This window comes from Barbus barbus (genome assembly GCF_936440315.1).
Source record: "Barbus barbus genome assembly, chromosome: 40".
Lineage (NCBI taxonomy): Eukaryota > Metazoa > Chordata > Actinopteri > Cypriniformes > Cyprinidae > Barbus > Barbus barbus.
The window spans coordinates 23,767,008-23,783,729 of NC_136718.1; the positions used below are offsets into that span (position 1 = coordinate 23,767,008).

Sequence of the window (16,722 nt, forward strand, 5' to 3'; positions counted from 1 at the left end):
GGAGTGGACTCATTTCTCAGTGTCAAAGCAGCTGAGCGTGAGTTCAGCTGGATTCTGTTGTGTGTTTTTTAAAATACTGGTATAAAATGAATCCTGTAGTGCGTGGTGTGATGCCTGTGATGCGATTGGGAGTATCTCACACATTCAGAAAGCCAGCAGGAGCTTTTGAAGGCTGCAGCTTGTGTGGCCCTAAATGAGATCCTGCTACGATTCTGTTGTGTCCTTGAGCAAGACACTGGAAAGAGTGACATGTACAAAGTCTTAGATCTTTGAGTTCAGCTCATGAAAAATGGGGGCAAAAGCATAAGTGCTGCGTTTATAATTGTGTTCAGTATAATATACTAACATAACTAAACCTATGCAAGCCTGTTTCCACCACATAATTATATAAAAAAGGTTATTGCAACAATTTCTCACAAATCTGACTCCCCCCCTACAATTCAGAGATAAACATGCAATTGTGAGAAAAAAAGTCAGAATTGTGAGATTTAAAATAATGATTATTTATTTATTTTATTATATTTTGTTCTGTGGCTGAAACATGCTTCCATAAAAAAATAAAACAACAATTCATAAAAACTATAGCCATTAAAATAATAATAAAAGTAACTAAAATTAAAATGAAAGCAGTTCAAATAAAAAGTGCTTCAAAATATTAATAAACATACTAATTCATCATTTATTTTGACTTTATGTACTAAATAACAAAAACTGAAAAGAAAGTCATATTTTAGGAAAATATAGGAAAAATCCTAAATAATAGTATCTTAATGACACTAAACTAGCTGGTCTGAATGTCTGGAAGAATTAATTAGATTTGACAGCAAGGATGGAAGGTAAAATTTCAGACAAATTGCATATTATTGTGTTCCTAACACACAGCTACTGCATGTGCGGACATGGCAGCCATTGTGCATGGCTCTCCAGTTGTTTTAGTGTTTTTGTTAGTTTTTCCTGTTTTTTGTTTGTCTAACATGATCAGTTTCACCAAGGAAGAACTGCTGAACCTTTGGCAGAACACTCCACAAAATCTACAACCGGTTATCGATTATTCAGATGTTTTGCTGAACATAGTAGTCGGCGGAGCTGCAGCGCTGTTTAGACACTTCAGGACGCGCAGACGGGGGAAGCGAGCCGGCACGCTTGTGAAGCTCAGACAGCGTGGATTTCGAATGCCGTTGCCTAGCATCCATCTGGCTAATCTCCACTCTCTACCCAACAAAACAGACAAACTCCTGCTTTCCCGGTTTAACAAGGACTTTTCAAACTCTGCTGCCCTGTGTTTCACGGAAACCTGGCTGAACGACACCAATTTCACGCTGATCAGAGCAGATTGCGACACGGAATCAATGTGGAAATCGCGCGGCGGCGGGACATGCTTTTACATCAATGAGAGGTGGTGTACAGATGTAACTGTGTTAAAGAAGATGTACTGTTCAGATCCAGAAACGCTTTTCATCAACTGTAAACCTTTCTATTCGCTGCGGGAGTTCTGCTCGTTCATTCTCGTGAGTGTCTACATTCCACAACGACAAACCGTGGTTCACTGCAAAACTCAGACAGCTCCGTCAGGCCAAAGAAGATGCTTACAGGAATGGGGACAGAGTCTTGTATAAACAGGCCAAATACACACTGGAAAAGGAGATCAGAGTGGCAAAGAGGAATTATTCCGATAAGTTAAGGATCCAATTCTCTTCCAGTGACACAGCTTCAGTGTGGAAAGGTCTGAAAGACATCACCAATTACAAGACACCATCCCCCAGCACTGTGGAGAATCAACAACTGGTAGATGATCTTATTGAGTTTTATTGTAGGTTTGAAAAAACACAATTCACACCTCCTGCAACCCCCCTCTCCCCCACACCTGAACTGCAGATCAGAGAAGATGTGCCAGGTCTTCAAAAAGAACAAGAGAAGGAAGGCACCAGGCCCAGACGGTGTGACACCAGCCTGTCTGAAATCCTGTTTTGACCAGCTGGCCCCAATCTTCACACAGATCTTCAACAGATCACTGGAGCCCTCTGTCAAGCTCCTGAAGTTTGCAGACGACACCACACCTCATTCGGCCTCATTCAGGACGGTGACGAGTCTGCTTATAGACAGGAGGTTAAGGAGCTGACTGTCTGGTGCAGTCTTAACAACCTGGAGCTCAACATGCTCAAAACTGTGGAGATGATCGTGGACTTCAGGAGAAACCCCCTGCTCTCCCCCCACTCACCATCATGAACAGCACTGTGACTGCAGTGGAGTCATTCAGATTCCTGGGCACAACAATTTCTCAGGACCTGAAGTGGGACATTCACATAGACTCTAATGTGAAAAAGGCCCAGCAGAGGTTGTATTTCCTTCGCCAGCTGAGGAAGTTCAACCTGCCACAGGACTTGCTGAAACAGGTCTACTCTGCCATCATTGAATCCATCCTCTGCACTTCAATAACTGTCTGGTTCAGCTCAGCTACCAAATCTGACCTCAGAAGACTATGGAGGGTAGTCCGGACTGCTGAGCGAATCATTGGTACAACCCTCCCCACTCTCCAAGAACTGTACTTATCCAGAGTGAGCAAAAGGGCTGGTAAAATCACTCTGGACCCCTCACATCCAGCACACTCCCTCTTTGAACTGTTACTGTCTGGTCGACGCTACAGAGCTCTGAGCACCAGAACGACCAGACACAGGAACAGTTTCTTCCCTCAGTCAATCCATCTCATGAACACTTGAACTCTTAACAATAAACATGAAACACACAACACTATCATACTTTTTATTTTTATTTTACACATATACTTATTACATTTCAAATTTGCACCTAACATACCTGTACATACTGAATTGTCTATTTTGTATATTGTGTTTGTGCTATTTGGCACATTGTCCATTTTTGTATATTTGTACATTACTTATTTTATTTTATTATTATTATTATTTTTTTACTATCTATGCCCTGTCCTGTTGCTGTCATTCTGTCGCACTGTGGAGCTACTGTCACTAAAACAAATTCCTTGTATGTGCAAACATACCTGGCAATAAAGGTGACTCTGATTCTGAAGTAACAATAATAAGCCTAGATAGATAGATAGATAGATAGATAGATAGATAGATAGATAGATAGATAGATAGATAGATAGATAGATAGATAGATAGATAGATAGATAGATAGATAGATAGATAGATAGAAATAAGAAAGAAATAGAAAAAAAAATAATTAATGAATCATTAATGCAACTTTTAAAGAGCAAAAAGAAACAAAGCATACACCAAACAAATTCAGAAAACAATCATAGACTTTTGTGACATTTTAAAGGCCATATTTAAAGATACCAGAAGTACTGGTCAAAAACCTGAACTGGGTGAAATTCATTAGTTTGACCCGCAACGGTTCTGCATTCGTCTGAATGAGGCTCTGCAATGAGGGATCTGATGTTCAGTGTTCAGCCTCCATGAGATTTTGCTCTTAAACATTCACTAAATGTTCCACTCAGCAAGGACATTAGAGCACTCATACCTAAATTGCTTTTGAGAGTCTGACAAAGAAACACTGTGCTCTAAAACTAACATGGAGTGGCTTTTATAGCACAGCAGATTGCTAGAAGTATTTGTTCTTGTTTTGCTTTGTAAACATGCCATCATTTATGGAGAAACCAAAAGATAAGCTATTTCATAATGAATAATTAATTAATTCAATGATTAATTTGTTTGGCATGAGTACAGTGTGCTTTCCTTGTCTACTCTAAGACTAGTAGAAAGAAAACATCCAAAATGCACATTTAAATGTTATTAAACTTCCATGTGCATCTGTAGATCCATGTGCATCTGTAGATTTTAATTACAATACATATATTTAAAGTTAGAGAGTTTTTTTCTAATGCAGTGAGCCAGAAATCTCCACTTCAAGAGCAAAAAATTTGGAGAAATGTAGCATTACATCACTTGCTCACCAATGGATCCTCTGCAGTGAATGGGTGCCGTCAGAATGAGAGTTCAAACAGATGATAAAAACATCACAATAATCCACAAGTAATCCACACCACTCCAGTCCATCAGTTAATGTCTTGTGAAGTGAAAATCTGCGTGTTTGTAAGTAACAAATCTATCAAGACATTCAAACTTTTACTTCCTGCTAAAATTCAAGCCCAAAACCCCTAATAATGCCTCCTCCAGTGAAAAAAGTCCATCTCCTGTTACTCTCACATCAAAATCTACTCACATATTCGTTCAGATCTGTTTTGAACTGTTTTGGCTTGTGCATATTTCCCTCCTTAATCAGGTGAGATGACTTTTTCACTGGAGAAAGTGATGGATAGAGGACTTGTATTTTTGCCGGAAGCAACAGTTTGAAGTTAAAAACATCCTAATGATGGATTTGTTTCTTACAAACATGCAGCTTTTCCACTTCACTAGGTGTTGATTGATGGACTGGAGTGGTGTGGATTATTTGTGGATTATTGTGATGTTTCTATCCATTGTTTGGACTCTTATTCTGACGGCACCCATTCACTGCAGAGGATCCAATGCAACGCTACATTTCTTAAAATCTCTTACAATTAAGAAACAAACTCATTAACATCTTGGACAGTCTGTGGGTGAGGAAATTTTCAGCAAATTTTCATTTTTGGGTGAACTTTTTTTTTTTAATGTACTGTGATTAATCAACCAGGAAAAGCATAGTAATATCTATTAGTTTATATTCACCTTTAGTGTCTGTCTCTAGGCAGTTTGTAAACAGTATTTAAACATCTTGCAGGATGCATTTGTATTTGTTGTTTAGTATGCCTCCCAGCCTTATTTAACCATTAAAAATACACACAATGTTCCTTTTAAAGATGTGTGCCTCTGCTATTGCACACAGATGAGCCACTTATGCACAAATCAATGGTTAATCTTTAAACAACTGCTTTGTAATTCTTCTCAGAGTGAAGGAACAAAGTCATATCATTACAAATCTACAGCAAAAATTGAACATTCAAAAACTAAGCATGAGATGTTCTTAAAAAAGTAATGGCAATCATTGTTCTATTGTAAATTATGGGTCTGTACATCTTACAACATCAGAAAAAATAAAATAAAATTGGAGCAGTCCTTTCATAATTTCTACAGTAAGACCTACAATGAAGTGGCTTCCCACTATAATTAAAGTAATCCATGCAGATAGGAAGAGAACTTTGTTTTTGATAATGCAACAAGCAGATAGGAAAGTTTTCAATGAGATAATTTGCCATGTTCTTTCCCAGAAGTTCCTCTTAAGAAATGATAGGCTTCTGTAAGTATAAATTACATCGAAAGGGTTCAGGGTAATTACAGAGTCTTTTGTACGAGGTCATTTTGATATTTATTTACAGCACATTGACATACCGTAATTATCTAAGAAGCTCTATATACAGCATTTGAAAAAAAGTGAAAATGCATGCATGTCATTGGATCAAAATGTCAAAACTAACCATTTATTGTGAAGAACAAATTTGGTGTAGGATTTACTTTCACTCATGAATTGCTAGTAAATTTCACAAATACGTACCATTAAAAGACACCGAATTAAACTTGAATTTACTGAAATAGTATTTTCTTGTATAGCGTACTCCAATATTTTGGCTATTAATCACAAAACAATGCATAAGTATACTTTTCAAGCAAAACATCTATCAGAAAGTAGTCTTGTTTAGCTTTGAATGCTAAAATAATAGCTCTAGTGATATTTTCTTGTCTAGTAAAATTGCATTCAGGATTGACGTGTGTCTAAATGTTTCTTGAGGACCCAGCTAAATCCTCACACGTGGCATGAGAACTGATGGTGGCTGCAGGCGCTCTGAAAGGTCTGCTGCGTGAGCCTGTCGATTGATCACTGGGTTGCAAATGTCAACAGCTCAATCAAAGCACATAATGCCACTTGAACTGATAGAGAAACCCATGCAGAGACACACACAGATCCAGCTTTAAACAACCAGTCCTTACTGCCTAATGCAACACACTAAAGCTATTTCACTATTTTTTATTATCATATGCCGTATCTTCTTATGCATCGTATTCTCTTTCTAGCTGTTTCTGAAGGATCTGAGGGACATTTTATTTAACTGACACACAGTGAGAGCAGAGCTATATGAATGTGGAGAGAAAATTATGATGATGGTGGAAATGATGGAAAATTGGTGGGAAAAGAGGTAATAGATGTAAAGACATGCAGAGCCTATTTCTCGTATAGTGCTTATTTCTCATCCTTTTCCATTCTGTCTTCCTTTCTCTATGAAAGAAATCACAGATGAGATGTCACATTTTTAAGAAATTTTGAAAGAACACAGTTTGAGACACTGTTGATATTTATTCTGAAATCTTAATATCATTTGTGATTTTTTTTTGGCCTTTCCGATAAAAGCTTTCTCTTATATTTTCTCTTCTTCCCATAAATGACATCTCAGTAATATCTTTATTGCTTCTCCTAGATACCAATGATGTTAAATGGAGAGCAAATGGAGACATTTGTAAAGCTCCTACTGTTTAGAAATATATCATGTAACTTCTGAGCTATGCATTTTTACCCTGAGATACAATCCGAATTCCAGAAATGTTGGGACGTTTTTTAAATTTGAAAACTAAAAGAATTTCAAATCACATGAGCCAATAATTTATTCACAATGGAACATAGATAACATAATAAATGTTTATATTTTACAATTTAATGCACAAAATGAGCTCATTTCAAATGTGGTGCCTGCTACAGGTCTCAAAATAGTTGGGACGGGGGCATATTTATCATGGTGTAGCATCTCCTCTTCTTTTCAAAAGAGTTTGAAGATGTCTGGGAATCGAGGTTATGAGTTTCTGGAGTTTTGGTGTTGTAATTTGGTCCCATTCTTGCCTGATATTGAGATGGAGATTTAAATGGAGATTTCCAGCTTCTGAAGAGTTTGTGGTCGTCTTTGACGTATTTTTCGTATAATGATGCGCCAAATGTTCTCTGTAGGTGAAAGATCTGGACTGCAGGCAGGCCAATTCAGCACCTGGACTCTTCTACTACAAAGGCATGCTGTTGTAATAACTGCAGTATGTGGTTTTTCATTGTCTTGCTGGAAAACACAAGGCCTTCCCTGAAATAGACATCGTCTGGAGGGGAGCATATGTTGCTCTAAAACCTTTATATACCTTTCAACATTCATAGTGCCTTCCAAAAGCGGAAACACTTCAGGGCCCGTATTCATGAAAAATCTTAGTGCTAAGAGTTGCTCCTAGTAACAAAATTCTAAGAAAAATCTTAGAAATGTGGGTGTTTCCTCTTAAAATTAAAGAAAAGATACTAGTAAAGAAAAAAGTAATTCAGAAAGCATCTTAACCCTTAAAAGAGGTCTTAAGGTCCAAAATTGTTAGGAGCACGGATGAGGACTTTTAAAGTGTTTAAGAGTTTCTTTAGCAGCAGAGAAAATGGACGAAACATGAAGAGGGAGAAGAAATGCGTTGCACACAATGCATGACAGTGAGTTAATAAGACGCTACACATTAGATCGTACAGGTATCATGTTTGTGACTGATCTTATTAGAGACACGCTAACAACTCCGACACCACGCTGAAATGCTATAGCGCCAGAAATGGACGTAATCACTCCATTAACATATTTGGCAACTGGAAAAATGCAACTATGCAGCAGTGATGATTTGGGTCTGTTACAGCACTTATTATGTCACTGGTCATTTCCTATAAAATACGGTAAGTATGACAGCATGGTAAATAAAAAATAAAGAATATATATACATATATAACGTGTGTGTGTGTGAGTGAGAGAGAGAGAGAGAGTACGGTAAAACAGGAAAAATTACAAGTGAAGGCTTATAATAAACCCTACTCTCAAAAGCGCTCTTTTATTTCCTTCTTGGAGAACAGACCAATCACAGTCTTCAAAAGACTGTGTCATAGCTAGCAACGGGGTCTGCCCCACCTCCTCACTAAGATAAAAGTTTTTGTCTTTTTCTCGCTCAGAGTTGTTCTCAGATTGGTCCTGAATCACTTTTAAGCTTAGACTCCTAGTTAGAAATGTTTAAGCTAAATTAGGAGCTCTCTAAAAGGATTCTTAGAATCTTTAAGAATACGGGCCCAGGAGTTTTGAAGTCGTCATCGGATTGGTTGAATTATACAGGATTTCCGGGAGACGTGTGTGTAGCGTTCTTCAACGTTCCACCTGGAATCAAAAATGCTGTGATGTCAAACCCCCTCACAAAAGAAGAAAGCTGTTGTGTTTACAACTGTGACTACAAGCGCTTATCAGGATCAACTAAACGCTTGATTTTCAAAATTATGTGTAGTTCGCGGCATAGAATCTTCAAAATATGTCTGGGAGTTTTACACTGTTATTGTTATTGTTTAGTCTGTTATTGTGATGACATTTCCACACCCTGAAACGTGATGCTGAACAAAACGAACTGTGATTGGTTGTTTGACATGTCGGTCAAATGGCATCATGGGCGGACCTTGGCTAATGAAAGCTGCCATGGATTCCAGACCTTCTGCCCTCAGTCTGAAGGTCTGGCTACGCAAGACTAGTTTACATATGGCTTCCTTTTTGCATGATAGAGCATTAGTTGGCATCTGCAGATGGCACGGCGGATTGTGTTTAGCGACAGTGGTTTCTGGAAGTATTCCTGGGCCCATTTAGTAATGTCAATGACAGAATCATGCCGATGAGTGATGCAGTGTTGTCTGAGGATCTGAAGACCACGGGCATCCAACAAAGGTCTTCGGCCTTGTCCCTTACGCACAGAGATTTCTCCAGTTTCTCTGAATCTTTTGATGATGTTATGCACTGTAGATGATGAGATTTGCAAAGCCTTTGCAATTTAACGTTGAGGAACATTGTTTTTTAAGTACTCCACAATCTTTTTATGTGCACTTTCACAGATTAGAAAGCCTCTGCCCATCTTTAACTCTGAGAGACTCTGCTTCTTTAAGACATCCATTTTACAGCTAATCATGTTACATACCTGATGTCAATTAACTTAATTAGTTGCTAGATGTTCTCCCAGCTGAATCTTTTTTTTTAAATATTGCTTTTTCAGCCCTTTGTTGCCCCTGTGCCAAGTTTTTTGAGTCCTGTAGCAGGCATCAAATTTGAAATGAGCTCATGTAGTGGATAAAAGTGTAAAATTTCTCCGTTTAAACATTTATATTCTCTATGTTCTGTTGTGAATAAAATATTGGCTCATGTGATTTGAAAGTCTTAGTTTTCATTTTATTCAAATAAATAAAAATAAAAAAATTATGGCATGCACATCTTAAAAATACAAAACAGTACCGTCCAACTTTATATTAGGTGGCCTTAACTACTATGTACTTGTATCAAAAAATAAGTACAATGTACTTATTGTGTTCTTACTGTATTGCAAAACACTTTTGCTGCTATTGAGGTGGGATACGGGTAAGGTTTGGTGGTATGGGTAGGTTTAAGGGTGGGTTAAGGTGTAAAGGTGGGTCAACGGTGTAATTATAAATGTAGTTACAGAAATTATTTACAGATGTAATTGCATGCAGGTATTTTTTAAATATAAGTACAATGTAAAACATGTATGCACACAATAAGTGCACTGTCAAATCATTAATTTAAATTAAGTTAAATCCACCTAATATAAAGTGGGACCAAATATACAACACAAATTGGTGCAACAGCCTGCAAGACTATATCAATACTTTAAAGAGGGCATTTTGACATTAAGCTGTATTGTGGAGGCATATGGAAATGGAATGGAAAGGAAACAGGAATGCATTGATTATAAAATCCAATTTGCTCACATGCAACAATATGTGTATCTAGCAGGGAGATTCTGTAGGACAAATTATTGCTTTGAAATGCAAAATTATATTAAATGAACTCCATTTGCATTGATTAAATCCATTCCCTTTCCACTTTGCCAGTTTGTGGTATGCATATTTGCACCTAGACCTTTGTGTGAATGTATGCACAACAATTATTGACATTTAGATATTTAAACATTTGCATTTATCAGCCAGCATCCAAACTGAATTTAAAATAATCTGAAATATTTTTATGACTGTGTATGAGTCTGTGTGGTGCTCTGAGTTTTAAGATGATTAATTTCTCGGCTCTGGCAGTCCTCTGCTCTCATAGCACGACACAAAACCAGCAGAGCTTAAAGCAAAGAGGCTTTCTCAGAGTCCTGACCACAGGCCAAGCATCCAACCACTAAGAGAGAGGGAGAGATTTGGGCGTTATCACCAGGCAGTTTCTTTAGTTTCGGACTGCAGTCAGTGCTGAGGGCAGATGAAGGGAGACAAGATCTGCTGATTCCAGCTGTTCTCTGGAGCTTCTGAAGTTAACCTACTTGTTGTGTTCAGAAACTAGATACAACATTGGTTCTTTGTGTTTTAAAAAAGTGTTTGTGTTTGCACTTCCACAAATTAAGGCCTTGAAAAGGTTTTAAATCTGAGCTGAAAGTCATAAGGTCATAGCATTAATTGTTGCATACAATGCAAAAAAAAAATAAAAAAATCATAAAAACAAGAACAAATATGTGTAATAAACAAATAAGGAAATTTTTCTAAACCTATAGGCAGATATTTATTCCTGTTTTAATCATAAACTCTGGAATTTATTTGTGTCCCCTTACAATTTTTCTTTACTTTGACTTAAAGGTCTTGAAAACCTCAAATGTACCTTTACAAAAGAAATCATGAAACAGTCTCTAGCATTATTTGTACCTATAGTGTAAATATGTATTGCTTTTTGCATATCCTCTGCCTTTTTACATCTGGTTAGAGTGAAATGCTGTGTCTTGCAAGGATGAAATGTGTTTCCCACACTTCTTTTCAGAGCTGAAACAGACTAGTAACTGAGATCCAAAAAACTACCAACTACTACTGTGAAACTAAACTAGACAAAGAAACAGCAATATTTTGGATGATAATAAATCAGAAGATGAATCTTTAATTTCCAGTAAACTAAAATGTCCTAAATTTTATAATTTCTCATGCATTTCATATTTTAGTGATTAATAAGCAACAATAAAGGTTTTCTGTTTTTTACCCAAGTCTTTGCTGTTTTTTAAAGTGTTGATTTTGGCACCCTAACATATAAATGATTAGACTATTTGTGCCACGGAACATAATTTCTCAGTTCTGTGTGGGAACCTTATTGCTTTTGTGAGAATTCATTTCTGAGAATGTTAAAAGTCAAAACCTCAGCATGATTTCTGACAGCCATTTCATTCCTATTAAAGCAAAACCTCCCTGACCACTGAACTGCACTGTCGGGCAACTTTAAACCAAAGAAAGCCTGAGGGCTTTTACAAAAATATCTTTCTCAGAAAACTGGTAAAGAGACCTAAAGGCCAAATCTATATCAGAAATTCTCTCACATGTTGATTTTCAACATTTCTCTCTTTGAAAGTAGTGATTGGTCAGTATTTTGTTGAATGTCGTGTCTCTTTTCTACCTTAGGAAGTGAAATACTTCCAGTTTCCTGGAGAGCTGCTGATGAGGATGTTGAAGATGTTGATTTTGCCTCTGGTTGTGTCCAGGTAAGACTCGATATTGCTCTTGGTTGATAACAAGCTAATTTTATATCTGTATATCTTCATTTTCTGCTCAAAAAATGTTTAAAAAAAAGTGAAAAAAGTAGCGTGACATACGGCAAAGTATGGTTACCCATACTCGGAATTTGTGCTCTGCATTTAACCCATCCAAAGTGCACACAAACAGCAGTGAACACACACACACCATGAACACACACCCGGAGCAGTCAGCAGCCAATGCTGCGGCGCCCAAGGAGCAGTTGGGGGTTCGGTGCCTTGCTCAAGGGCACCTCAGTCGTGGTACTGAAGGTGGAGAGAAACCTAAAAATGATTATTCATTAAATACAGTGCAATGAGTTCAGACACAGCACAGGACTGGTGTGATATGCTCAGATTTCTGGTTCAAGTCAGAATCCTGGCAGTGGCGTTCTGGATGAGCTGCAGCTGTCTAATGGTCTTCTTGGGAAGGCCGGTGAGGAGTCCACTACAATAGTCCACTCTGTCTTCGAGCCATTTTTCGTAAAGAAACAAAAAATCTAGGTTGTTTGTGGTTATTAAATTATAGAAATGATTTATTTTTAGTGAGCGAATGTTTTAAAATGTTAACTTGATGGTAATACATTTTATTTCCACACCAATCTTATATTGACACATAATAGGCCACAGATTAGATGGGTCAGCCTTACGGCCTGAGAAGGCACATTATAAAACAGAAATAGAGAAAGCTACAGGTATTTGTTCTGTAAACATTAGTGAATGTTGCTGCTATTATAGTGGAGACCCAACACATATAACTGAGAGCCGTTATCAGTTGTTTTTGTTTTGGTGGTTGTGGGGCCCGCCGTTTTTTAGTTGATATCTGGAGGCTTGCAGTAATAGAGTGGGAGAGTTTGGGCCCAGCATACACGTTCCTCCATTTTCTCTGAGAAGCTTAGAAGCAGAGATGCTGGAGAGAGGGATAATGTGTCTGGTGAGAAGGGCTGTGGCTCTGGTGTTTCTGGTAGCTGTGATATGTTGTCCTGGCTTCCCTGGCTGTTTTACAGAAAGTCGTCTTTGGGTGCTGAGTCTCGGAGCTGTTCTGATACATCACAGTCTGTCTGTGATGAGCTCTTTGGGCAGGACACAGCCTGGATGGTGTCCATGAGCAGTGCTTGTTGTGGCTGCGTGGTGTTATCAGAGTCCTTGTGGGATGTGTCAACCACATGATGATTTGGGAGCTGATGTGAAGTCTTGTGGCCATTCATACTTTGTCCAGGTGTATGTATGCCATTCTGTTTGAGTGGATTGGCACAAACTACTAAAGGATGATGGAGGGAGAAGTAGATATAGTCCTTTAGCACACTTGCACGAAGTTTGTTTGGGTGGAGGCCATCCAGTTTAAACAGTTGTCTATGGCCCCAGAAAAGAATAAAGTTGTCGATGAAGTTCACTTCTTTTATATTGCAGGTTCTTTGTAGCCATGTATTTAGCCCAAGCAACCATGAAAACATGTTAGTTTCCCTTTCTGGGAGTGGTCCACTGATGAACGACTGAACTTTAAGTCTTCGAAGTGTTTCAAGGAGTTCACCGAAATCCTTCTTAAGGAGTTCTGACTGATCTCTCTGAATATCATTCTTCCCCACATGGATGATGACTCGATTTGCAGTCTTGTGCTTCATTAGAATGTTCTGAAGTTCCCTGTTCACATTAGAAACTGTTGCTTGAGGAAAGCAGCATGTAGCTGTAGTCCTGCTCCTGATGTTTCTGATTATGGAGTTGTCCACTATCAGAGTCCTGGGCTTAGCTGCGCTCTTAGCTGAATGCCGCTGTCTGCTCGACCTTGAGTGCCTGTTAAAAGGGTGGGACACACAAGGCCGACTCCAAAGAACTGGCGGCGAGAAAAAGCAGACGGTGTTATCATTCATGTTGGCAGCGTCTGGACCAAAATGTTGCATTTGAACACACCGCACAGACTACAGCCGACTGCAAACTAACACATGCGTTCTGCGACTGCATGAGCGGAATTAGCTGTCTACATCAGCAGCAATCAATAGAATATATTCGTCATTTAAAAGGAGAAACCGAAACAAGGATATATGAGATATACGAAGATATACAAAACGTAAACAAAGCAGTGCTTGCTTACCATTATGAATATCAGTTATGTTGATAACTTTCTTCATTTTAAGCGGCTAATGTTGTTATGAAAATATTGGCATAATGGAATGCTTGGGTAAGATCAAGTAACATTACAACAGCTCTCTGTCTGTGCCGCCTGCATTTACTTATCGTTTTTATGACTTTCACTTTAATCCTCAGGCACTGACTCATTTGCTAAACTGAACATCCAATCATATTGTAAAGATTCTATGCTGCAAACTTTAAATTTTTCACAAACTTTTGAAAATCCAGAGTTTATTTGATCCTGATAAGCGCTCGTCATCACAGTTGTAAACACGACGGCTTTCTTTTTTCGTGAGGGGTTTGGCGCCATGGTATTTTTGTTTCCAGGTGGAATGTTAAAGAAAGCAATACACACATCTCCCATAAATCCTGTATTAACTAACTAATCTGATGATGACTTCGAAACTCCTGAAAGGTTTCCTAAGCGTTCTAAGTGTGCTGTATGCATGAGACGTTCAGCCAGCGATCTGTGGGTGTGATGTCTGAGGCTGAGACTAGCTGCTGGCTGATACGATCCATGTTTAATCCCATTTGGGGATTCTTAATTGCAAACTCACATTGCAATTATCTGCCATCTCACTTAAAAAGTAAGCAACCTGATCTGACAAAACAGGCCAAAAAATAAACAATATTCCACACTAAAACCCAGGAAAAATAAGCAGCCACTAGTTTTTGTGCAATGGTTTTAGAGCAATATGTCTGCCCTTGTTAGGAAATTTTGAATGCAAAAAATCTTTAAAAAAGATGGGAAAGGATTATTTGTTGTATTTAGGGTCATGAACTGCCTTTGTTTTATATTTTGTACTGTTCTCTAAGCCACTTATAATGTTATCAATATGTTTACATAAAAAAAAAAAATTTAGAGGTAATAAGCTATTTTCTGTCCTGTTTTTAACCCCCCTCATCAGAACGCTCTGTTTGAATGGGCGTGGTGGATTGTACTCTGAAGTATACGCCCTCTGCTGTAATTGGCTAACAGTTGTGTATTTGTGTACAGTTTGTTTGACAGCGCACATCTTTCACAGATGGATGATGCTGTTATTTAGATTAAAACTGCATAAATACTCAGTACATATCAAACGAACTGTAATAACAGATAAAACAATAGTGACTACATAATAAAAACAGTTACTCACACTTCTGTTGCGACATTTCTGACAGATCCAATATAGTGGGCACAGCATCGTCTTTTAGTTTCAGTCTTTCTGAAAATCTGCGTTGAAATCCCTGTGTTGAATTGTGTCTTGTTTGTAAACAAATCCGCGGTAAAATTAAGTGAACAAAGAACCAAGTTGTTACTGGCAAGGTCTGGATAGTCAATAAAAATAAAGTTCATCCACTCTTCCCTAATGTCAGTATCAGAAGGAAGGCTGTGTACGGCCAACAACACGGATTAAGAAAGTAACTAGGGTGAATTTTAATGTCATGTTGACTTTTGACTATCAATTATAGATTTTAAGTCTGCACTGGTTTTCATATCAGCAGATACTGTGAGAATCATTAGCTGAATCATCAACAAATTAAAGTTTGTTGAAAAGCATTTAAGGTGAGGGCACACGACTAACATTGTATAATGTTGAAGAGTTCAGGAAAGGGGACAAAATTGATTTTTTTAAAATCTCAGATTTTTTTTACCTTCCTCATTTTCGTCCTTGACACAGCAGCTTTGCGAAAGAGGATTTTATTCATGGTCTCAAAGTTCATCCACTCTTTCCTAACATTGGGAGGAAGACAATGCAACCTGTACAGCTTCTTGTTGTCTTTGGAGCCATCTTTATCATTTGGTTTCTGTGTAGACCTGCGGTCGCCTCTCGTTATTTACACTACGTACATTCATCGGTGGGCAGGGCTAAACAGGCAATGATATAGAATTGGTGGGCGGGGCTAAACAGGCATTGATCTTCTTCTGAGGAGGCGGTGTTTAGCCATGCTATTACATCATAGAGCGGTATTTTTATTTTATACACCACAAGCTGTTGTATTGGCAGACCGGCTTCAATAAAAGCTGTGTTTAGACTAACGAGAAAGTTTTAAGTTCTGAATATGTTTTATTTATATAGTACAGTGACCTCTTATTTGTCAGAAGATCAAGGAAATTTTGATTTCTCAGTTCATAACCCCTTTAAAACAGCCATAAACTTGAAATGTCCAATTCAAAAACATAAACATTGGTCCATTTGATGCAGAGAGGAGTGTGAATTGCACAGCAGTGGGTTGAAGGGTCTGGCAGCAATGGAAAGAGGAGCTAGTCCACACAATTTCTGAAAACATCCTATTCAGTTCCTGGAAGCGCAGAGCTCTTAAATTGTCAGCCTATATTTCCTATTTCCTTTTAGTTTCCAGTGTACTTAAGAAGAAGAGCACATCCTGGTATTCATCTGATCACTGACTGTAGTGAATGAAGCCTTTTAAACACACACACACACACATTTTTTTTCCATGATAAATGACCTTTTAATGTGTCAAAGAGAAATAATGTGGAGAGCCATAAACATGTTTAACACATTCAGTTTCTATTGTCTGAGATTTAATTTAATTATGTGCAGCATTCTCTTCAGCTTATGAAATGTTTTAATCATGTAGACCGAAGAACTCATTAAAAACTTATGGTTTGATGTTAATTAATCAATGTCTGAAGAGTTTCTGTCCTAAATTGAGGAACCGTAATTAAAAAAGTGTAATGTTCTTGTTCCAGTTTGTGGGACAAAACCATTTCCAAGTGGGACATAAAAGTGTCTGACTTTAAAGTCAACATGAAATGCATTCCTAACACTAATTCTTCACTGCGCGTCTTTAGTAAAACCTGACAGTACAATTTTAAGACCAAAGACGGTTTGCACTGGCACAAATTGTTAGTAAAACTGGCCCTATATCAGATACAGAAATGCATGCAAGTAACACGGTAAATATAGGGCAGCGTGGGAGAAAACGCCGCCATGGGGTACAACGCCCCCTTCTGTTTTTCCCAAAATAACCACAAGATAAAATCAAGCTAAAAATGTATTGAAACTATGGACTCTTTGACGAGAGTGCTGTTAGAAGTTTACACCATGAAGCT

At 38.0% G+C, this 16,722-nt stretch overlaps 1 protein-coding gene across 1 annotated transcript in view; it reads left to right on the plus strand.

Annotated features, from left to right (window-relative positions):
- The window catches only part of LOC306859891 (excitatory amino acid transporter 5-like), a 61,313-nt gene that overhangs the window by 9,845 nt on the left and 34,746 nt on the right, over positions 1-16,722 (plus strand). Inside the window, exon 2 of the mRNA XM_079401288.1 lies at positions 11,428-11,507. Coding sequence (XP_079257414.1) covers positions 11,428-11,507 — 80 coding nt within the window. The remainder of the gene's footprint in view (positions 1-11,427; positions 11,508-16,722) is intronic.